The following is a 19,574-nucleotide window of genomic DNA, read 5'->3' on the forward strand; positions in this document are numbered from 1 at the left end:
ACATTAAAAGGATCATACACCATGATCAAGTGGGGTTTATCCCAGGAATGCAAGGATTCTTCAATATACATAAATCAAACATTGTGATACACCATATTTACAAATTGAAGGATAAAAATCATATGATCATCTCAATTGATGCAGAAAAAGCTTTTGACAAAATTCAACACCCATTTAAGATAAAAACTCTCCAGAAAGTAGGCATAGAGGGAACCTACCTCAACATAATAAAGGCCATATATGACAAACCCACAGCCAACATCGTTCTCAATGGTGAAAAACTGAAACCATTTCCTCTAAGATCAGGAACAAGACAAGGTTGTCCGCTCTCACCACTATTATTCAACATAGTTGTGGAAGTTTTAACCACAGCAATCAGAGAAGAAAAAGAAATAAAAAGAATCCAAATCGGAAAAGAAGAAGTAAAACAGTCACTGTTTGCAGATGACATGATAGTATACATAGAGAATCCTAAAGATGCTACCAGAAAACTACTAGAGCTAATCAATGAATTTGGTAAAGTAACAGGATACAAAATTAATGAACAGAAATCTCTTGCATTCCTATACACTAATGATGGAAAATCTGAAAGAGAAATTAAGGAAACACTCCCATTTACCATTGCAACAAAATGAATAAGATACCTAGGAATAAATCTACCTAAGGAGACAAAAGACCTGTAAGCAGAAAACTGTAAGACACTGATTAAAGAAATTAAAGGTGATACAAACAGATGGAGAGATATACCATGTTCTTGGATTGGAAGAATCAGCATTGTGAAAATGACTATACTACCCAAAGCAATCTACAGATTCAGTGCAATCCCTATCAAACTACCACTGGCATTTTTCACAGAACTAGAACAAATATTTCACAATTTGTATGGAAACACAAAAGACCCCAAAAAGCAAAAGCAATCTTGAGAAAGAAAAATGGAGCTGGAGGAATCAAGACAGTATGGTACTGGCACAAAAACAGAAATATAGATCAAAAAACAGGATAGAAAACCCAGAGATAAACCCACGCACCTAGGGTCAACTAATCTATGACAAAGGAGGCAAGGATGTACAATGGAGAAAAGACAGCCTCTTCAATAAGTTGTGCTGGGAAAACTGGACAGCTATATGTAAAAGAATGAAATTAGAACACTCCCTAACACCATACACAAAAATAAGCTCAAAATGGATTAAAGACCTAAATGTAAGGCCAGACACTATAAAACTCTTAGAGGAAAACATAGGAAGAACACTATTTGACATAAATCACAGCAAGATCCTTTTTTGACCCACCTCCTAGAGAAATGGAAATAAAAACAAAAAGAAACAAATGGGACCTAAGGAAACTTAAAAGCTTTTGCACAGAAAAGGAAACCATAAACCAGATGAAAAGACAATCCTCAGAATGGGAGAGAATATTTGCAAACGAAGTAACTGACAAAGGATCAATCTCCAAAATATACAAGCAGCTCATGCAGCTCAATATCAAATAAACAAACAACCCAATCCAAAAATGGGCAGAAGACCTAAATAGACATTTCTCCAAAGAAGATATACAGATTGCCACAAACCCATGAAAGGATGCTCAACATCACTAATCATTAGAGAAATGCAAATCAAAACTACATTGAGGTATCACCTCACACCAGTCAGTATGGCCATCATCAAAAAATCCAGAAACAATAAATGCTGGAGAGGATGTGGAGAAAAGGGAACCCTCTTGCACTGTTGGTGGTAATGTAAATTGGTACAGGCACTATGGAGAACAGTATGGAGGTTCCTTAAAAAACTAAAAATAGAACTACCATATGACCCAGCAATCCCACTACTGGGCATATACCCTGAGAAAACCATAACTCAGAACGTGTCATGTACCACAACGTTCATTGCAGCACTATTTCCAATAGCCAGGACATGGAAGCAACCTAAGTGTCCATCAACAGATGAATGGGTAAAGAAGATGTGGCACATATATACAATGGAATATTACTCAGCCATAATAGGAAACGAAATTGAATTATTTGTAGTGAGGTGGATGGACCTAGAATCTGTCATACAGGGTGAAGTAAGTCAAAAAGAGAAAGACAAATACCGTACGCTAGCACATATATATGGAATCTAAAGAAAAAATTGTTCTGAAGTACCTAGGGACAGGACAGGACTAAAGACACAGATGTAGAGAATGGACTTGAGGACACGGGGAGGGGAAAGGGTAAGCTGGGACGAAGTGAGAGAGTGGCATTGACATATAGCCACTACCAAATGTAAAATAGATAGCTAGTGGGAAGAAGCCACATAGCACAGGGAGACCAGCTAGGTGCTTTTTGTCCACCTAGAGGGGTGGGGTAGGGAGGGTGGGAGGGAGATGCAAGAAGGAGGGGATATGGGGATGTAAGTATAGGTAGAGCTGATTCACTTTGTTATACAGCAGAAACTAACACAGCAATGTAAAGCAATTATATTCCAATAAAGGTGTTAAAAAAACGAAAAAACAAACCCAGATGGAACCATCTGGGACCAAGATGGCAATGAATCTGACCTCCAACAGATTTCTAGGTCCTTATTTTTTTCTCCTCCTAATCTTAAAGAGGACAGAGGAAAGGAGGACATGGAAAGAAAATTTTCTCCTGAAGATGTTAGAAAAAGTACTAAATAAAGTGAGATGTGGGGGTTATCTAGTGATTTAGTTTACCCAGCCTCTCTTTTCTCCAATCCCCAATTGTAAGATAATTTACATTAATACAGGATGCCATAGATTGTGGTAGCGTAAAGCACCATTGAGATTTGGAATCAAACCTCGAGTGTTCATAAATTGGCTCCACCAGTTAAAAGCCCTCTGCCTCTGAGTGAAATCTCGACCTCTCTAGCCTCAATTACCTTCAACAAAAGTTGGGTATATTAACAATGCTGTTTTGATGTATTGTAAAAATTAAATAATTCAATGTATGTAAAATAGCATGATATCTGGGACATAGGAAATATTTAACAAGTTAAAACTATTAGTACTTAATAATGATAATTTTACTTCACGTGGCATTGAGTACAGAGATCTACGGGAATCAGAAAAGAGAGACTTATTTCTTTTTCTTCTTCTCTTATCCAGCTTCCTACAAGAAAATAAACACTCGCAACCTTAAGGTCCCAGGGACAGATGAGGTAGAGCTCACCTGCCAGGCTGTAGGCTATCCCCTGGCAGAAGTGTCCTGGCCAAATACCAGTGTTCCTACCAACACCAGCCACACCAAGACCTCTGAAGGCCTCTACCAGGTCACTAGTGTTTTGCGCCTAAAGCCACACCCTGGCAGGAATTTCAGCTGTGTGTTCTGGAATGCCAATATGAAGGAACTCACTTCGGCCATCATTGACCAAGGTAAGAGCTGCCTAGCTTACCAGTCAGGGTTCAGGCAAGAAATGGATGACACATTCAGAATGAGTAATCTGAGGACAGTGTAATAAAGGGACGATTTATGAAGGTGGGATTAGGATTTAGAGAAAGTACTAAAGGTAGTGCAGGACACCCGGGGCTTCAAAGGTCGGGGAGCAATTACCACCCTGGAGAGGCTACTGGAACCTGGAGGAGGGAGCTGTGGCCTCCGGTACAGGCATGCTGCCACCTGCATCAACCCCAAAGAGCAGAAGCTGATGAATGGATACCACAACCTCGTTCTCCTCCCACCCTCCAGTCTCCTGCTGGTGCTTCCCATTAGCAGAGCCCAGGTGGAATTCCACTGACATGTTCATAAAGTCAGCCTCTCAGAGCTCAGAACTGAGTGTTGGAGTGGAGAGAATGGATCCAGAGAGGAAACTGAAAACACCCAGCATAAAGGCTCATCATTGTGATTCAGGCACAGTACTACGAGTCAGCAGTATGAATGTTACTTTGCTGGCTTTGCTGCCAGCCAAGTGGTTTTAGGGTTTTCCAGGAAAACTGACCTCTTAAAATAATCATTTAGAGGCTTCACTGGCTATGCTGAATCCCATACTTTAGAATTTCGTGCACCAGCAAAATTTCTGACAATTTTGGTAGTCGGACAATTCTTTTATCTGCCAAGAACATTCATTTGCCAAATAAGAGAGTTAACATCTAGTATCATAATCATTTCATAAGAGACAGGTCATTTTATCACCAGAGACATAAGTTTCCTATTGTTCCACAAACATCATGGGCTTAACCTCACTCTTTTGGAGGTCAGAAATCTGAAAACGGCTTCACTGGTCTCAAATCAAGGTGTTGACAGGATTGCACAGGCTCTGAGAATTCATTTTCCTGATTTTTCTGCCTTCTGGAGGCCACCTGTATTCCTTGGCTCGTGGACCTTTCCTACAGCCTTCAACACCAGCAATTGCATTACTCAGATCTCTGCCTCTGTCATCACATCTCTTTCTTTAACTCTCTTGCCTTTTAAGAGCCACCTTTTCCACCTTTTAAGGATCCTGTGATTACATTAGATGCCTCCCCGCAATACATACCTCAACCTGATAATTTAGGATAATTTTCACATTTCAAGGTCCTTAATATAATCACATCTGCAAAATCTTTCTGCTGTGTAGGATAACTCATTCACAGGTTTCAGAACATGGACATGTTTGAGGTGAGTCATTATTCTGCTATCATACCAATAAAGGATATAATCTCCAAGTAAAGAACAGCCCCTAGTTATGATAAATTTGACTTTATAGAAGATTTGCTATGTTGTCATTATATTTCACTATTTGCCCTTTACCTTAGTTAGATAAAACAGAGCCTATGATAAGGACTTGTGTGGCATGCAGGTATTTAGGTGATGACCCCAGGGAGCAGAAGTGAGAGGTTTAGGAAATCAAGACAGGAAAGAAAGAAAAACAAATAGAAGGGTGCATTACCAAAGTTGTTGGTGTGGACAATAGAAGCTTAAGTACTCAAGGACCACCTGAGAAGTGCATAGATCATCTCCTAAGATGTTTACTCAAAGGGCTTCAGGTGGAAGGACTAATCAATCTGCTTTTACCCCCAGTGGTTAACAGTTGTCCCCAGGAGCGTTAACTGCCTTCTACTGTGAGCTATGCATGCATGTGGGCTGAGTGAGCTCCCCATACCATCTAGAGCATCAAAGTCATTCCAGGGCAGAAAGCAATGTATCCACTTGAGGTGAATCACTGACCATGAAGTGAGTCAAGGCCCACCCTGAATTCTACCCAGTCTGTGGCTGAAATCAGGGGTGAAGCTGAGAGGAAATGAGGCAGGACTACAACAGTCTATCCCTTGTGCTGCTCAAATCCCTCCATTCATGCCCTACATTAAGTCCACTGTCTCCGAGGCTTCAGGCAGGGAAGTAGCTACAATCTCTGCACAAGATGCACATACGAGAGTTCATGGAACAAGTTACAGCTTCTGCTGCTGCAACTGATCCCAAGCCGTAAGTGATGTTTGTCATTTCTCTCATCCACCATACATTCTAGATTTCCCTCGCTCAGCATTTCAGATGGAATAGTTTGTTTGCCTGGAAGATGAAGAGAAATAGGGGTTGGGGGTGACTCAGACTTTCAACCCTGAGAGACATGAGCCCGTAGTCACCTTGCCCTTAGCAGACTGAAGTTGTTGCAATTGCCTTTTCATTGTTATTACTGGGTGTGGAAGTAACAAGACTCAGAGAATCAGTGGATCCCTGAGTTCCAGACATAGTCTTCCTTGCCTCCATTATGTAGCAGCATTTGAGTTCTTCCTGGTAATCAAGATTGATTACTCTACCAGTGCAATGATTCTTTTCTTTGCCTGCTGGTCTGACAGTGGGTAGAGCTCAAGCTGACTAGGCATTATCTAGATGCAATAGAACATATCCCTTGGTACAGCATCCTTTGGGAGAAGCACTTGCCACTAGGAAGCTGGACCTTTAAGTGGAGCCTAAATTTGTGGAGATGAGAAGCAAAAATTCTACAAATGGGTCACTGGAAGTAATGATGAAAGGGACCAACCCTCAGCATTGGGGGAGCCCTGGCATAAAAGTAGCACATGGTTGAGGCAAGACTGTCTGGGGGAAGTGAGTTAGAACCTGCACAGAACCATCCATCATTCAGCCACATTCAGCCATAGCTGAAATCAGGGGTAAGACAGGCAGAATATGAGTCGGGGCACCAGAGATACCTGCCCTGTCTCAAATTAAATTTTATCATGGATTGGCATCAATCCACAGACCAGACTGAGAACTTTGAAGTGACTCAATGCCCATCTCATCATTAATTTCCTAGCATTTCTCTTTTTTACAAGAAAAGAATCCTCCCTGATATAGTTTTCAGAGGCAGCCAGCTCCGTTGTCATCTTCAAACCCCCAATTCCCCGCTTCCCCAGCTATCCACACTTGGCTACCCAATTTCAGCGCTAAAGTTAGCCCAGCTTCTTTCTAACTAAGTGATTATGATGAAGTGAGGAAGTAAGGAGAGGATTCATGCTAAGGATTTAGCAACTTCCCATTTTTAGGGCCAACTTTGAGTGAAAATAGTGAATTAGGCAAGTTTGGACCTTTCAATATTCTCTACCTCTTTTTTAAATCACAGCTAAGACCACCAGACTTGTCACCTTATAAAAATTGAGCTATAACTAATTCGTACCAGAGGTCTAGAGTCTTATATATTACAATCCCAGGGGAATTATTTTTTTCCAAGAATTGTTTAGCAAACTCTCCTTTGTTATGTGGTATTTTCTGCCTGGTTACTTTTTGGCCAATACTTTGGATGAAATGCGGTTTTCTAGAATGACACATATAAGGAGTTTTGCTGGGAAACAGGGGCCTGGGTAAGATGAATTTGGAAATAACTGGAATCTAGACTTCACATCACTGAGTACATCAGTATTTTTTTCTTCATGGTAGAGAGGTGGAAGAGCAGACTAACCATTCTTCTGGAAGGCTTGAGGTGGTGAGAAGTTAGGAATGAAGTAAGCTGGCTCTTCTCTCCAAGGGAGCCAACAGAGCTGATGGAATAGTCAACAATCGTGGGAGAGACCTGTGGGGTCTGCATCAGAGGTTGGGAGCTCCTGGGATACCACTCATGAATGCGGCTGGCAGGGGAATGGAGGAATCTTTGTGTAGTCAGAGATTTTCAACCAGTCTCTAGAGATATGTTGAGAATCCTTTCCAGCTCTATATTCATCCTATCCCCTGACATGGATCCTCTGCTCCAGGCAGCTCCCCTTCCTTTCCCTGTACTCTCTGAACCTGCTTGTACCTCTCCAGTCACCATGACTTCTCTGCTCAGTAGTTTCTTCCACATAAAATATCATTATTCGTCCTCTTCACCAGTTCTCCATGGCAGCTCAGGTAACTCCAGGGTACAAGGCATCTTTCCTTCATCTTGAGTCCTAAAACCTATTGCCTGTACCATTTCTTTGTTTGCCTGTGACTGTACTTGTCTTTTCTCTTTCATTGGTATTTTATTTTCCATGTATTTTAATTGTTCACATGAGTCTTCTTTATGTCCAAACTAAAGCAAAACCTCAGTGCTCTGCCCATATAGTGCTCAATAAATGTCAGATTAATGGGTTGGAGACTTAGTCTTGGATGACCCCAGTCCCATCATCCCAGCTGCTAGTCTGTGTGGATAGCCAGATCAGAGCAGTTAAATGATCCCCTAGTTTGTGATACAAACACCAACAAAATAGCAACAAAATAACCAAAGTCACACATTCTCCCACAAAGGCATTCTTGCTTCTGTTTCACAAAGGCATTTTTAAATTGTCTTATGACTGTCCCCTTTCTACTCATTCTCATAAGTTGAGCAGCTCACAGCTGACTTCTGTGACCCACAACATGCTTCTCCAGAAGTCAATGAATAAAACAAATATAGCAGTGAGAGTCTGGGGTGGGAGGTGCTCCAGTGGCTCTAGAATAGATGACTGAACATCCTAATTTTCAATCAGAAATGAAGGAGCAATGAGACCATTTTCCCTTTGAAACAGGGTTCCTTCCACTAAGGCAGTGTTGCATTTTCATTAGGAAATATAATGAGATTGGAACACAGGAAATAATTATAACAAGACCCTTGTAGGGCTGGCAGAGAAGTTCTCCCAGGAGACTTGGAAGTGACTCTCTGGCAGTGGTCAGGAGCATGGGCTCTGAAGTCAGATGGACTTGAATTTCAAATCCTCTCTCTGCTACCTACTAGCTCTGAGAACATGAATGTATGACTGTGCCACCCTAGAACTCAGCCTCTCATTTGTAGAATGAGGGTAAATAATGGTAGATATCTAATAGGGTTATTGTGAGGATTAAATGAAATATGTTTGTAAAGTCCTTAGCAGTCAGAAAGGATGAAACAGGAAAAAAAGTATGGTACCTTTAGTGAGAGGCATGACTTCCTTGTGAGTGCATGAGGCTGTAGATAGGATAAATCCAATGTTTTTCCCATTGCATCATGACATCATTGTTAAGTAGCATGCAATTGCTATAAAACAATCTAAAAGAAGATGTATTAGGATGTAGGCTAAGTAACCTCAAAATACAGTGACTCAAATAAAGCAGGAGTATATTTCTCTCTGATGTCACAGTCAGAGATAGAAGGTGGTTCAGAGCAGGGAAGTCACTATATTCCATAAAGTATTCAATAATCCAGGTTCTTTCCATCTTGTTGCTCTGGCACTCTCCAGGATGTTACCCCTGCTGAATTGTCAAAGCTGGGTCACTGCCACATTCATGTTTCAGCCTTCAGAAAGGAAAAGAGACACATTCAGTGTTTGAAGGCCAAGACTCAAAAGACCCATTCTCTAGTCCTGAACTTAGTTCACGTGGCTGGCCACACCTAACTGCAGGGGAGGCTTAGAAATGTAGTCTCAGAGAAGCCATGTGTCCACCTAATCCCTAGCTAATACTAGAGAAGAAATGGAGAATGGATTTAAGGGATAAGCAGCAGTCTGCCACAAGGTAACTAATGACAAGGAAGATTGGGCAAGGTAGACTAGATAGACAGATGGTCAATTCAGCCCAACAGATCCTTATTGACACCTTTCATGTAGCTGGCGCCTGGCTCTATAGGGGATTCAGAGATGACTTAGAGAAAATCTTTGCACTTCAGATACTTACAATCTAAGCAGACTGATGTCCTGTTGGATGTTCAATGTTAGAAAGTCTTCAGGAATAAGTAGAGTTTGTGTGTGGAAGGAACTATGAGGGAACCTGCCCAGGACAAGGGTTTGCATAAAGGCACTGAAGTAGGGGCCTCTCCTGCTGTGGGGACAGTGAGAACTCTTTGACTTATGGTGCTACATGTAGCAAGTGCTTAATCAGCATTTCCTAGAAGATATTAATCACTATGGGTTATGTATGGTAAGGGAGGTTAACTAGACGTATTGTGGTGATCAGTCACAGTATATACAAATATCAAATCATTATGTTGTATACCTAAAACTAATATAATGTTATATGACAATTATACCTCAATTAAAATTTTTATATATGGATTATCCAATGTGTAGATGAACCAGACTTCATAATGCTTTTTATTTTTCTTAATGTTCACCACAATCTTAGGATAGAGACAAATATCTGTGGGGCCTGAGCTTTGGATCAGACAGATCTAGGTTTGCAATCCTGGCTTCATCACTTACTTAGCAGTGATGACCTTATAGATAATTTAGCATCTCAGAGCCTTACTTCCTCAACTGTAAAACGAAGGCCTCACATCAAATGATATCTGATCCCTCCTCAGCTAAAACTGTCTGTGATTCTCAGACAGCCCTATGATAGGGGAGGGGGAGGGCAGTTGGCAGGACTGAGCCCTTCCTCATGAGCAGTTTTGCCAGGTTTTTCCTGGACCAGGCTGTTATGTTCTTTTTTCTCTTTTGGCCACGCCGCACAGCTTGTGGGATTTTAGCTCCCCAACCAGGGATTGAACCTGGGGCCCTCAGCAGTGAGAGCGCACACTCCTAACCACTGGGCCTCCAGGGAATTCCCTGTTATGTTTATTCTTTATGAGTTACTCCATGAGGCAAAATTCAGCCTTTTGGAAAGGGCACAGTTTACCCTGGATACCCTTCCATCTCCCTACAGTGGACGCCCCTCCAGGCCTGCCCTTTGTCAGTCTGGGGCCCTCATTCTAACCAGAGCTCTCCTTTACAAGTCTTTCCCCCAACCTCCAAAATTACTCTTCTCTTCCACCTCTCTACTAATTCATCTTTTCCTCACTGTCAGACCTTGATTAGCTGAGACAAGGAAAAGGGCTAGTTGTAGTGATTCATGCTAAGGTATGATATTCTAGTTTTTTCAAAAGGATCCTGTTAATCCTGGAGATTGAATAACTGATGGTAAAAATTCTAAGCACCATGAGTGCTTACCAGTGGAGTGAGGAGACATATTTGGGCTGAGGGACTATCCTACTGGGAAAAGAGAGATGATGAAGGAGGAGAGAAGGAGAGAGAGAGAGAGAAAGAAGGGAAAGAAAGAAGAAAAAAGGAAGGAAGGAAGGAAAGAAGGGAGGAAGGGAGAAAGAAAGAAGGAAGGAAGGAAGAAAGAAAGAAAGGAATGAAAGAAAAAGAAGAAAGAAAGAAGGAAGGAAGACATAATATGATAGGTGTATCAGAATGATGAAAAGCATGGGATCTGGAACCAGGCAGCCTGGATTATATCTCAGCTATGTCACTTACTGTATAACTTTGGGAAAGGCCTCTGTGCCTCACTTCCTCCATCAGTAAAATGAGGGTCATAGTAGAGCCTGTCTCATAGGATGGTTGTGAGGAGTAAAAGAGCTAATACATACAACATTCATATACATACAGCATTCATATATATACAGCATTCATATACATACAGCATTCATAGGACAGTACCTGGCATGGAGTAAATGCTCAGTGCAAGTTGGCCATGTTGGTTATAACCCAGTCATTTGGCCAACTTGTTGGTTTACCTCTAAGCTAACATGTAATGGGATTCTGGTGCTTTTCTTTCCTCCAGGTGATCTGGAATCCCCCGAGATCCGTTCATCTTCACTGCTTCATATTTTCATCCTCTCCTTCATCATTGCTTTAATGTTCATAGCCACAATGATAGTCCTAAGAAAACGGCTCTGCCAAAAGTTTTATTCTGGAAAAGGTAAGTGAGTTTCATTCATGGTAACTGAGTGGACTGGGTATCTGCAGTGTGAGGCTCTGCTTGGCCTCACTGGCCTACAGCTGCCCAGCTTCAAATTCAGTCCATGCAGGGCTTATGAATTGCTTTGGGCTTTTCCTGATGATTTTTCCCCCAGAAAAAAAATGGCTCCAGTCTTCAGTGAGCTGGAATCTTTACACTGAATATTTTTAAAGGAATATTTTGTTTCTGTGGCCGAAATTGTTTGCTGTGATCTTTGAGCCAAGAAAATGTCATTAGCCTCGTGAGATCAGTGTTATTTTCGCAATACAGAGGAGTATGTGGTCAGAGTTCACTCGTGGGAGGATGCCAGGATCCTTTATGAGGATTCCTTTAGTTCTCATTCCTCCTTTCTCCATTCTGGGTCTGAGCTGGGCTGAGCCCTCCTCCTTCCCACAAGAATCTGAATCTTCTGGTTGGGTAAGGAAAGGAAAAAAGTATGAGGCCATCTGGGGGTAGGGAAAGCACATGATTGGTGGTACCCTGAGGTCTTTCAGCAGCTCCCTCCTCACCCTGTCACATGCTCACCAACCCATTCCTATTCTATTGTGACAGCTGGGACAGAGGATGCCTGTGGCCTTTGAGCCCATGCCAGAATGCCTGTAGGCCTATCTGGTGCTTTCTAAAACTATTCCTTTGTCAGCACCCAGTGAGCTCCTCCCAAGATCTAAACATGGACTATAGAAAAGGAAAATGCGTCTGGGAGTAATTCAGTAGGAATTTGGAACGGTCACTATTTGAGAATTGGGGGGCTTTTAGGTGATTGTTATCCTATGTCTACAGTCTAACTTCTATAGTCTCATCTGCCGTGAAATATTGTCATAATTTTTCCTTTGACCTATGTGTGCATTAGCTTGGGTATTAACCACAAAACCCTCTACTATGGAATCCAGCATCCAAGAACTATTATTAAAAGAAAGAGGGGGGTTGGGGAGGAAGGAAGAAGGGAAGAAGGGGGGGAGGAAAGGAGGAAAAATGGGGTGGGGAGAGAGAGAAAGAGAGGGGATAGAAGTGGAGGGGAAGGGCAATTCACCATAAAGGAGGAATTACAGGGTCTTGCCCCAAAGAACTTTGACTAAACAGAATCACTTCTGTAAATCTATGACCTCAGAGAGTCATGACAGATGCAGCTCATCAGAATCTTACCTTCTGCATTCTTTCATTACCTCCCTCATACGTACCTCTCAGAAACAACTTTATAACCAAGGTTCCAGACCTGGGACCTGAGAGCCCATTAGTCACCTCAGAAATGAGCAGCAGAGTCTTCTGTCCCTACTCTCTTTGGGAAAATGAAATGGAGCAACATTCCTTAAAGATAGAGCAGAAAAAAGAAATCCTCCCCTCATCCCCCATTCCAATCTCAAGAGTAAGTGAAGCTATCAGTAGCTTCAAGCTGGGTGCAAGTCTCAGGCACCAACTGGAGTGGGAGAGATTTGTTACTAATAAGAGGTAAGTGAATACATTTTCAAATGATTCCTTTTCTGTTTTTAATGAACCAGAGTGAAATCACCGTTGCCTATGTAATAACCCCCCTCTCTAACTCTTGTGCTTTGGGATCTGCTTTCTTGCAAGGGAGTAAACAGATACACGTGTGGAAATGCATCTGCCATGTAGACAAACTCATGTCACAGAAGAAGCTTGAGAAGTTCTGGTACTCTGGATAGAGCTTTAAACCAGTGACAGAAGCTAGGTCTGGACCTGGTGCTCCCACATATTGGTTCTATGATCTTGTACGAATCACTCAACTTCTTTGAGGTGTTTTTTCCATCTGATGCAGGAAGCAATATGAGAACAACATTTTCCAGCTTATTGATCCAACCTTACTGCCACGACTGTGGTTCAACCTGGTCTAGGGCAGAACCCTCCTACTTGTCTCCCTGCACCCACTCCTGCCTCCAATGTGGTCTATTTTCAATTTAGCTAGAACAGGCGTTTATATTCTCAAATCTACCATGTCTTCTCTGCTCACACCTCTTCCATGGCTTCTCACTGCTCGCTGGGTGAAGTCCCAACAAATCCCTGGTCCTATGACTCACATCTTGGCTTTGTACACTCGTTTTCCAAGCTCTAGCCGTACAGAATTGTCTGGTCCACAGAGGTATCTCATTCTTGCAATTCTGAGTTTTCTCATATAATATTCACTCTTTCTAAAATACTTTCTTTTCTTTGTCCACCTGAGTTGGAGTCATCCTTTGAATCTTAGCTAAGCTGTCACTTTATCAAGCCTTCCCTGATTCTACTCCCACCCCTGACTCTACTCCCTCACGACACCCATTACTTCAAATCCCCTTGTTAGATATTTCCATAGCACCTACTTCTTCTTTCAATGCACTCAGCACACATTACATACTTACGGCCTGTTTTAATAGCTTGGGCTATAAATGGAATTGCATCCCTTTTAATTTTCCAAATCCTCAAGTACCCACCTGCCTACCTCAGCAAGAAGTCCAGTGTCTCCCTCTTACAGTATGTACCTCCCCACCTCCCACAGACTGTCAGGAGGCTTGCTTAGCCCCCAGGGTCAGTGCTGCTTCAAAACAGGCAGGAAGGCTACTGGGGAGCTAGGTCAGTTCACCAGAGGGCACTGGTTTTGAGCTGCAGCTGTTTCTACTGCCGTGCAACATCTCTGTTCCCTCTGGGTATCTCTGTCCACCACACAAAGGTACCCTTGCCAGTCCAGATCCCCACACAGACCAGAGTGATGCAGGATGGCAACTCTTCTGGCTCCCCTCACACGTTCTGTCATTTCTCCTAAAGCAAGATTCTCATGGACTGGTGTGGCAGAAGGGGCTTCCTGCCTTAACAGCAGCTGTGCCCAGCCAGCCTCTTCTGCGCTCAGCCTTTGCATTGAGCCTGGGACATCAGTCCTAACTGCCTTATCTTGAGTTCCTCTTGGCGACATTGCTGTCCCAAACTTCTAAATCTATCAGAGTAAAATAAACAGGTCCACCCAGAAGGCTCTTTGGCTCCTAAATAGATTTACCCACCTATGTCTCAGCAACCAGCTCTGCACACCAAGGTGTATAGGGAGGCTGTTGACAGTCCATACAGGGTTCTGTTTACCATCTCCACTTAAGAGGAACCATTCAATAGTTTACGGCTACAGGGTGACTTGCTGGGTTCCAGAAAAGAAGTTGGCCTTCTATTACAAAAACAATGTTAAGTTCTGCTTCATCTGCTAATCTTTAAATTTCCTGAGTTCAGGGACTGTGTTTCTCTTATTCATCAGTATATGTCCAGTGTCTAAAACATTACCTGGCATATATAGACGTTAAACAAAATTTTAGACATTTAACCTCCCATGTGCAGATATGTATGCTAACCTGCTCTGTACAATGTAGCCATATGTCGTTATTTAAATTAAATAAAAATTCAAGTCCCTGGTCATATTTTAAGTGCTCACATATTGTAGGTGTTCAATAGCCACATGTGGCTAGTAGCTACTCTGTGGGATAGAGCAGTATTTCCAATTTCTACTGGATTCAATAAATATAATATGATATTTCAATAAATATATATTTCAATAAATATGATCATTAAAAAACAAAACATATTAAAAGAATTTCTATAAAAGTTTCTAAATGTTTATACTTGATTTTTATATCTATCTCATCATAGACTGTTAACAATCAGTTCACCCACTGGTACCAGCCCATGGACCACATTTTGAGTGGCACTGCCCTAAAAGACTGAGCCAGGACTTTGCAGGGATTTAAACCAAAGGCCAAATATGCTGGCTAATGCTTGCATGAGAACCACAGAGAATGGCAGCACTGACCTCAGGCATTCACTCAATCTCCAACATTCAAGGGCAATTTCTATAGGCTAACCATTGGGCTCCTTTCAAATACAAACACTCTTGGAGGAGATTGCCGTGTGGGATAGAAGCCCTCTAAGTCCAGGCCAAGGTCAGGATGGTTATGAGGGAGTTACAAAGAATCTGATGTACAGAGCAAAAGCAGAATTAGGGATGGATTGAGTTCAGTAGCCCAGGCAACTGTAGGACATGGGCATCAAGCCCTGGAAGAAAATCAGAGTGGGAGGGAACATGTGAAATCAGCGGTTGAGAAAGAGATGAAACCAGGGAAACAGTGGTCAGCAGCGTCCCATCATGTGAACTTGTGCTTCTGCCCCAGGGATTATTTTGAACAAGTATGTCATTTATACCTTAGTGTAAATTAATTGATCAGACCATCTGCTCTGTTTAGGGAAGACAGGAAGGAAGTGGTATTCAGGACTAAAGCAAAACAGGGAGAGATAATTTCGGAGACATTTCCTGGGCTGAATACCCAAATTAGCAGCCCCTCAGCCTCTGAGTACCTGGGGGCCAGAGGCAGAAAACAGAATGGGAAGTAAGTGGGGGCCTTCTTTCTTCACAATTTTCTCCTAAGAGTATGGTTTTTCGTCGTATTCAGCCTGAGGTCTCAAACCACGGTGGACATTTGGACTTCTATATGTGGATTTATTTGAAGTTACTTTTTGTTCTGCCATTGTTTAGCCTGTAAACAGAACTATTTCCTCGTTAATCTTAACCCATCCCTGGATTTTTTCTTTTTCAGGCACAACAAAAAGATATGTCACCATGGTAAGGAGGGAAGTGGACAGAGCTGTAAGTAATCATGATTTTTCTTTTCTTTTTCACCCCCTTTCCTCTCCCAGCGTGAATTAAGAAATAACCTCTATTAATGCACCAAGGGCAACTGAATAGTTTAGGCTCGTGCAGAATCTTCCTGTTAAGTGGCATTTTTAGCCCGTTTTTCTTGCAACCCAGTGTTGTTCCATACCTTTCTTGGAGAACAAGATGGTGTCTTGTATAGCCACAGAACAACTCTGTAGCCTTTTGTCTGTCTGTATTCCTAAGCACCCCTAGAAAATAAGGCACAGGACATCTGGGCTCACAAAATTAGATGCATGGTTAAATTTAACAGTAAGGAGAAGATATTCTACTGTGGCACAATCAACAGCTGATGTTTTTGCAACAGTTGTTAAGTACACTGTTGGGGGCTGTGTGTCAGGGGCATTGCTGGGGATGTAGAAGTATGTCATGAGGTTGACAGGCATGGAGCTTGACTTTGTGGAAGAGAGAGGATGTGATCTGGAGGTTAGGAGAAGTAGGATTGCTGAAATCATTCAGGCTCATTGGATGAAAAGCTTAGACCCTGGGGAAGTGGTGTGTTGGGGACCAACAGGCCTGGGTCTCATTGTAAAATGGGTATTTCTGGCTTTCTTGGGAAAGCTGCCTTTCCCTGAAATCTAGGGATCACATGGTGTGACACACAAGTTTATGAGTCACCAAAATAATGATAGGCAATTCATAGAAATTTCTAAATTACTATGTATCGGCTAGTCAGAATATTCAGAACTGTTCATTTTCAAATTCTGTTGAATATATCCCCAAAATTCCAGAGGGACCAATTGTGAAAATAACCCTAGAAAACCTTCAGATACCAGGGTCTGTGTCTGGCTTATGCATCAGACATGGCAGCTTAGAAGCACAAAATGAAACTTAAAAGAATGAAATGAAAAGAGGCTCCTGCACCCTCCCTGTCTCCACCACTTCCCTGAAAGCGATTCTTGAAACTACATCCTGTGACTGTATACGCATCCCTGGGCACAGCACCAGGAAAGAATTGCAGCTTAGGCCGGACTGTTACCCTGAGCTTTTCTGAATCAGCAACAAGATTTTCTTGACTCAGAAAACTTTCAGATCAACACTGGCAGGCCTGATAGAAACATTCATTTCTTGAGAAACAAAACTCCTATATTCCTATAAATTGATCTGCTTGGCCTACATGTGAGTTTCCATGGGAGAGGCCCAATATTTGTCTGAATTTCACGAGGTCAGAGTGTATAAGCGACTCCTTCAATGGCTCAGCATAAGGAAGAAAGCATAGTGGAAGTCCTGAACACAGAGGTAATAAACTCAGGTGCCTACTAGGGCCAGGCAGGAGATGAAATGAGTAAACACTGTCTAGTATAACCTGATAGGGAGTGGGGGAGGGATTTCAACAAATTGGAGAGTATATTCCATGTCAATTTAGCACTAGCCTAACATTGCCTGAGAAGATGGAAATCCATATTTTTATATAAAAACAACCTAATTACTAAATGCTGGCTGAAAGTATTTCAAATACCAAACAAACTAAATAAAATGTGCCCGTAGGCTAATTGAGCCTGTCAATGACCAGTTTTCAAGCTCTTTCCTAGAGAGAAAATATTGTCAGGAAAGAGCGTAGGATCTGAGTAATGAAGGCAGAAACACCTATTTGGAGAACTGAACACTCAAAGGCTTGCTGCCAACCTAAATGTCTATCCTATGGCCTGCCACATGGTCTGCATGTTGCACTGTTATAAAGTGACTTCTTTGGATTAACAGTGTATCACAGTCATTTTTAACCAGTACAGCTCCTTATAAACAGGAAAATTTCAAACCCTCTTTTAATGGTGTCTGAAATTCAAAATAGAGTAACTATCTTGATCAAAAGTCAAGTTAAAGAAATGGGACTAATTCCCTCCTCCCCCTGCCCGGCCCCCCGCCCCTCCACAATTATATATAGTCACAGTCTCTACCTTTTAACCTGGAGGAAGGGAGAGTCAGGGAGGTGAGAGAGTGATGCTTCTCCTCTTTCTCCCTCACCCCTCCTTGGCACTTACCTGAGAATATGTGGTACAGTGTAAATAAGTCAGGACCACTTAGATAGATATACATCATAGAAGACACACATAGGAATGTACACGGTACTATTACTTATAATAGCAACAAATTAGAAATAATCAAATATGAATCAATAGGAGAAAAGATGAATAGGAAGACTAGACAGTAATTAAAATGAAAGCACCAAAACTAGATGTATTTTTGAGATGAATAAATCTGAACAATATAATTTGGAGAGGAAAGACAGATACAGATAGCATATTACCAATGACAGAGAGTTTAAAAACATGCAAATAGGGCTTCCCTGGTGGCACAGTGGTTGAGAGTCCGCCTGCCGATGCAGGGGACACGGGTTCGTGCCCCGGTCCAGGAAGATCCCGCATTCTGTGGAGCGGCTGGGCCCGTGAGCCATGGCCGCTGAGCCTGCGCGTCCGGAGCCTGTGCTCCGCAACGGGAGAGGCCACAGCAGTGAGAGGCCCGCGTACCGCAAAAAAAAAAAAAAAAAACACACATGCAAACAACCCCTAAGTAGTGTTTATGGGAAACAGTCATGTGATATAAAAGTACAAAAATAGTATGGAAGTGATAAACATCAAATTTAACCTCAAACTGGGTAGTGGTTATACAGATGTTCATTACATTATTCTCTATACTTTATTTTATGCCTGAAATATTTATTTTTATAAAAAAAGAGGTCACAATTAAAATTCAAGACATTTAGATTTAAGTTTTTCTGTGAGCTAGCTACACAACCTTAGGTAAGATCTGCCCCTCTCTGTGCTTCAGTTTTGTCAACTGTCAATTGAGAAAGTTGGACCAAATCCAGAAGGGCAAACAGGCCTCATGTCAGGTGCAGGGAATGCCTAGAGCAGAGATAAGGATGGTTTGGGAGACTATTTCTAGATGGAAAGTGTGGTGATTGATGAATGAATAATGTCTGCCTTGGGTGTGGGGTGGGAAAAGTCATGGTCCTTGACAATATATTAAAAAAAAAAAACAATTATGCGTTTATCTGTATTTCCATTCATCTTTGTCATGTACATACATACATGACATTATTTTGTGTTCTACATGTTTCAGTTGCATTCAGAGTTATTTTCAGATTGATCCAAGTCTTTGTAATCATGTTTAGAGCTGCATAAAATGTAGAACTTGACTGATGATCACTAGTGATGAAGTATTAAAGGAACAAATTACTCATTTTTACTTAGCATAATGTTTTATGGTTTTGTCAAGACAAATACCAATGTGTTAGATTTTCAGTAGATGCCTTTTAATTTCCTCCCTAAAAAGTTGTTCATCAGTTATTAACTCTTTATTTAGAATGGATTTAATGCTTTGGATAATATCCCCTGGGAAGAAGAGGGAGCCAGACATGGAGATACTGATTTGAGAAATAGGAAGAGGCTAGGTCTGGGGCCCAGTGTTTGGACAGCCAAGAAAACTTGGTACGTGTTGTTGGGGGTGAGGGGTACTTCAGGCTTCTCCAGAGAAACAGAACACAGAACCACTAGGAGACCAAAAAGTATGAAATCTGTAGGGCAGGCTGGCAGGCTGGGAACTCAGGTAAGAGCTGAAGGTGCAACGTTGAGTCCCAGATCTATAGGTCAGGCCAGCAGGCTGGGGACTCAGGTAGGATTTCTACATTACAGTATTGAGGCAGAATTCCTTCTTCTCTGAGAAACCTCAGTTGTTGCTCTCAAGGTCTTCAACTGTTTGAATGAGGCTCATCCACATTATGGAAGGTAATCTGCTTTATTTAAAGTCAGTGGACGGTAGGGACTTCCCTGGCGGTCCAAGTGGTTAAAGACTTTGTCTTCCAATGCAGGGGGT

The 19,574-nt window shown here is 42.0% G+C and overlaps 1 protein-coding gene across 1 annotated transcript in view; it reads left to right on the forward strand.

Annotated features, from left to right (window-relative positions):
* Positions 1–19,574, forward strand: part of PDCD1LG2 (programmed cell death 1 ligand 2) — a 60,570-nt gene that overhangs the window by 34,749 nt on the left and 6,247 nt on the right. Inside the window, exons 4-6 of the mRNA XM_060153470.1 lie at positions 3,100–3,366; positions 10,913–11,050; positions 15,646–15,695. Of these exons, the coding sequence (XP_060009453.1) occupies positions 3,100–3,366; positions 10,913–11,050; positions 15,646–15,695 (455 nt within the window). The remainder of the gene's footprint in view (positions 1–3,099; positions 3,367–10,912; positions 11,051–15,645; positions 15,696–19,574) is intronic.

This window comes from Lagenorhynchus albirostris, chromosome 7, assembly GCF_949774975.1.
Source record: "Lagenorhynchus albirostris chromosome 7, mLagAlb1.1, whole genome shotgun sequence".
In the NCBI taxonomy this organism is placed as follows: Eukaryota; Metazoa; Chordata; class Mammalia; order Artiodactyla; family Delphinidae; genus Lagenorhynchus; species Lagenorhynchus albirostris.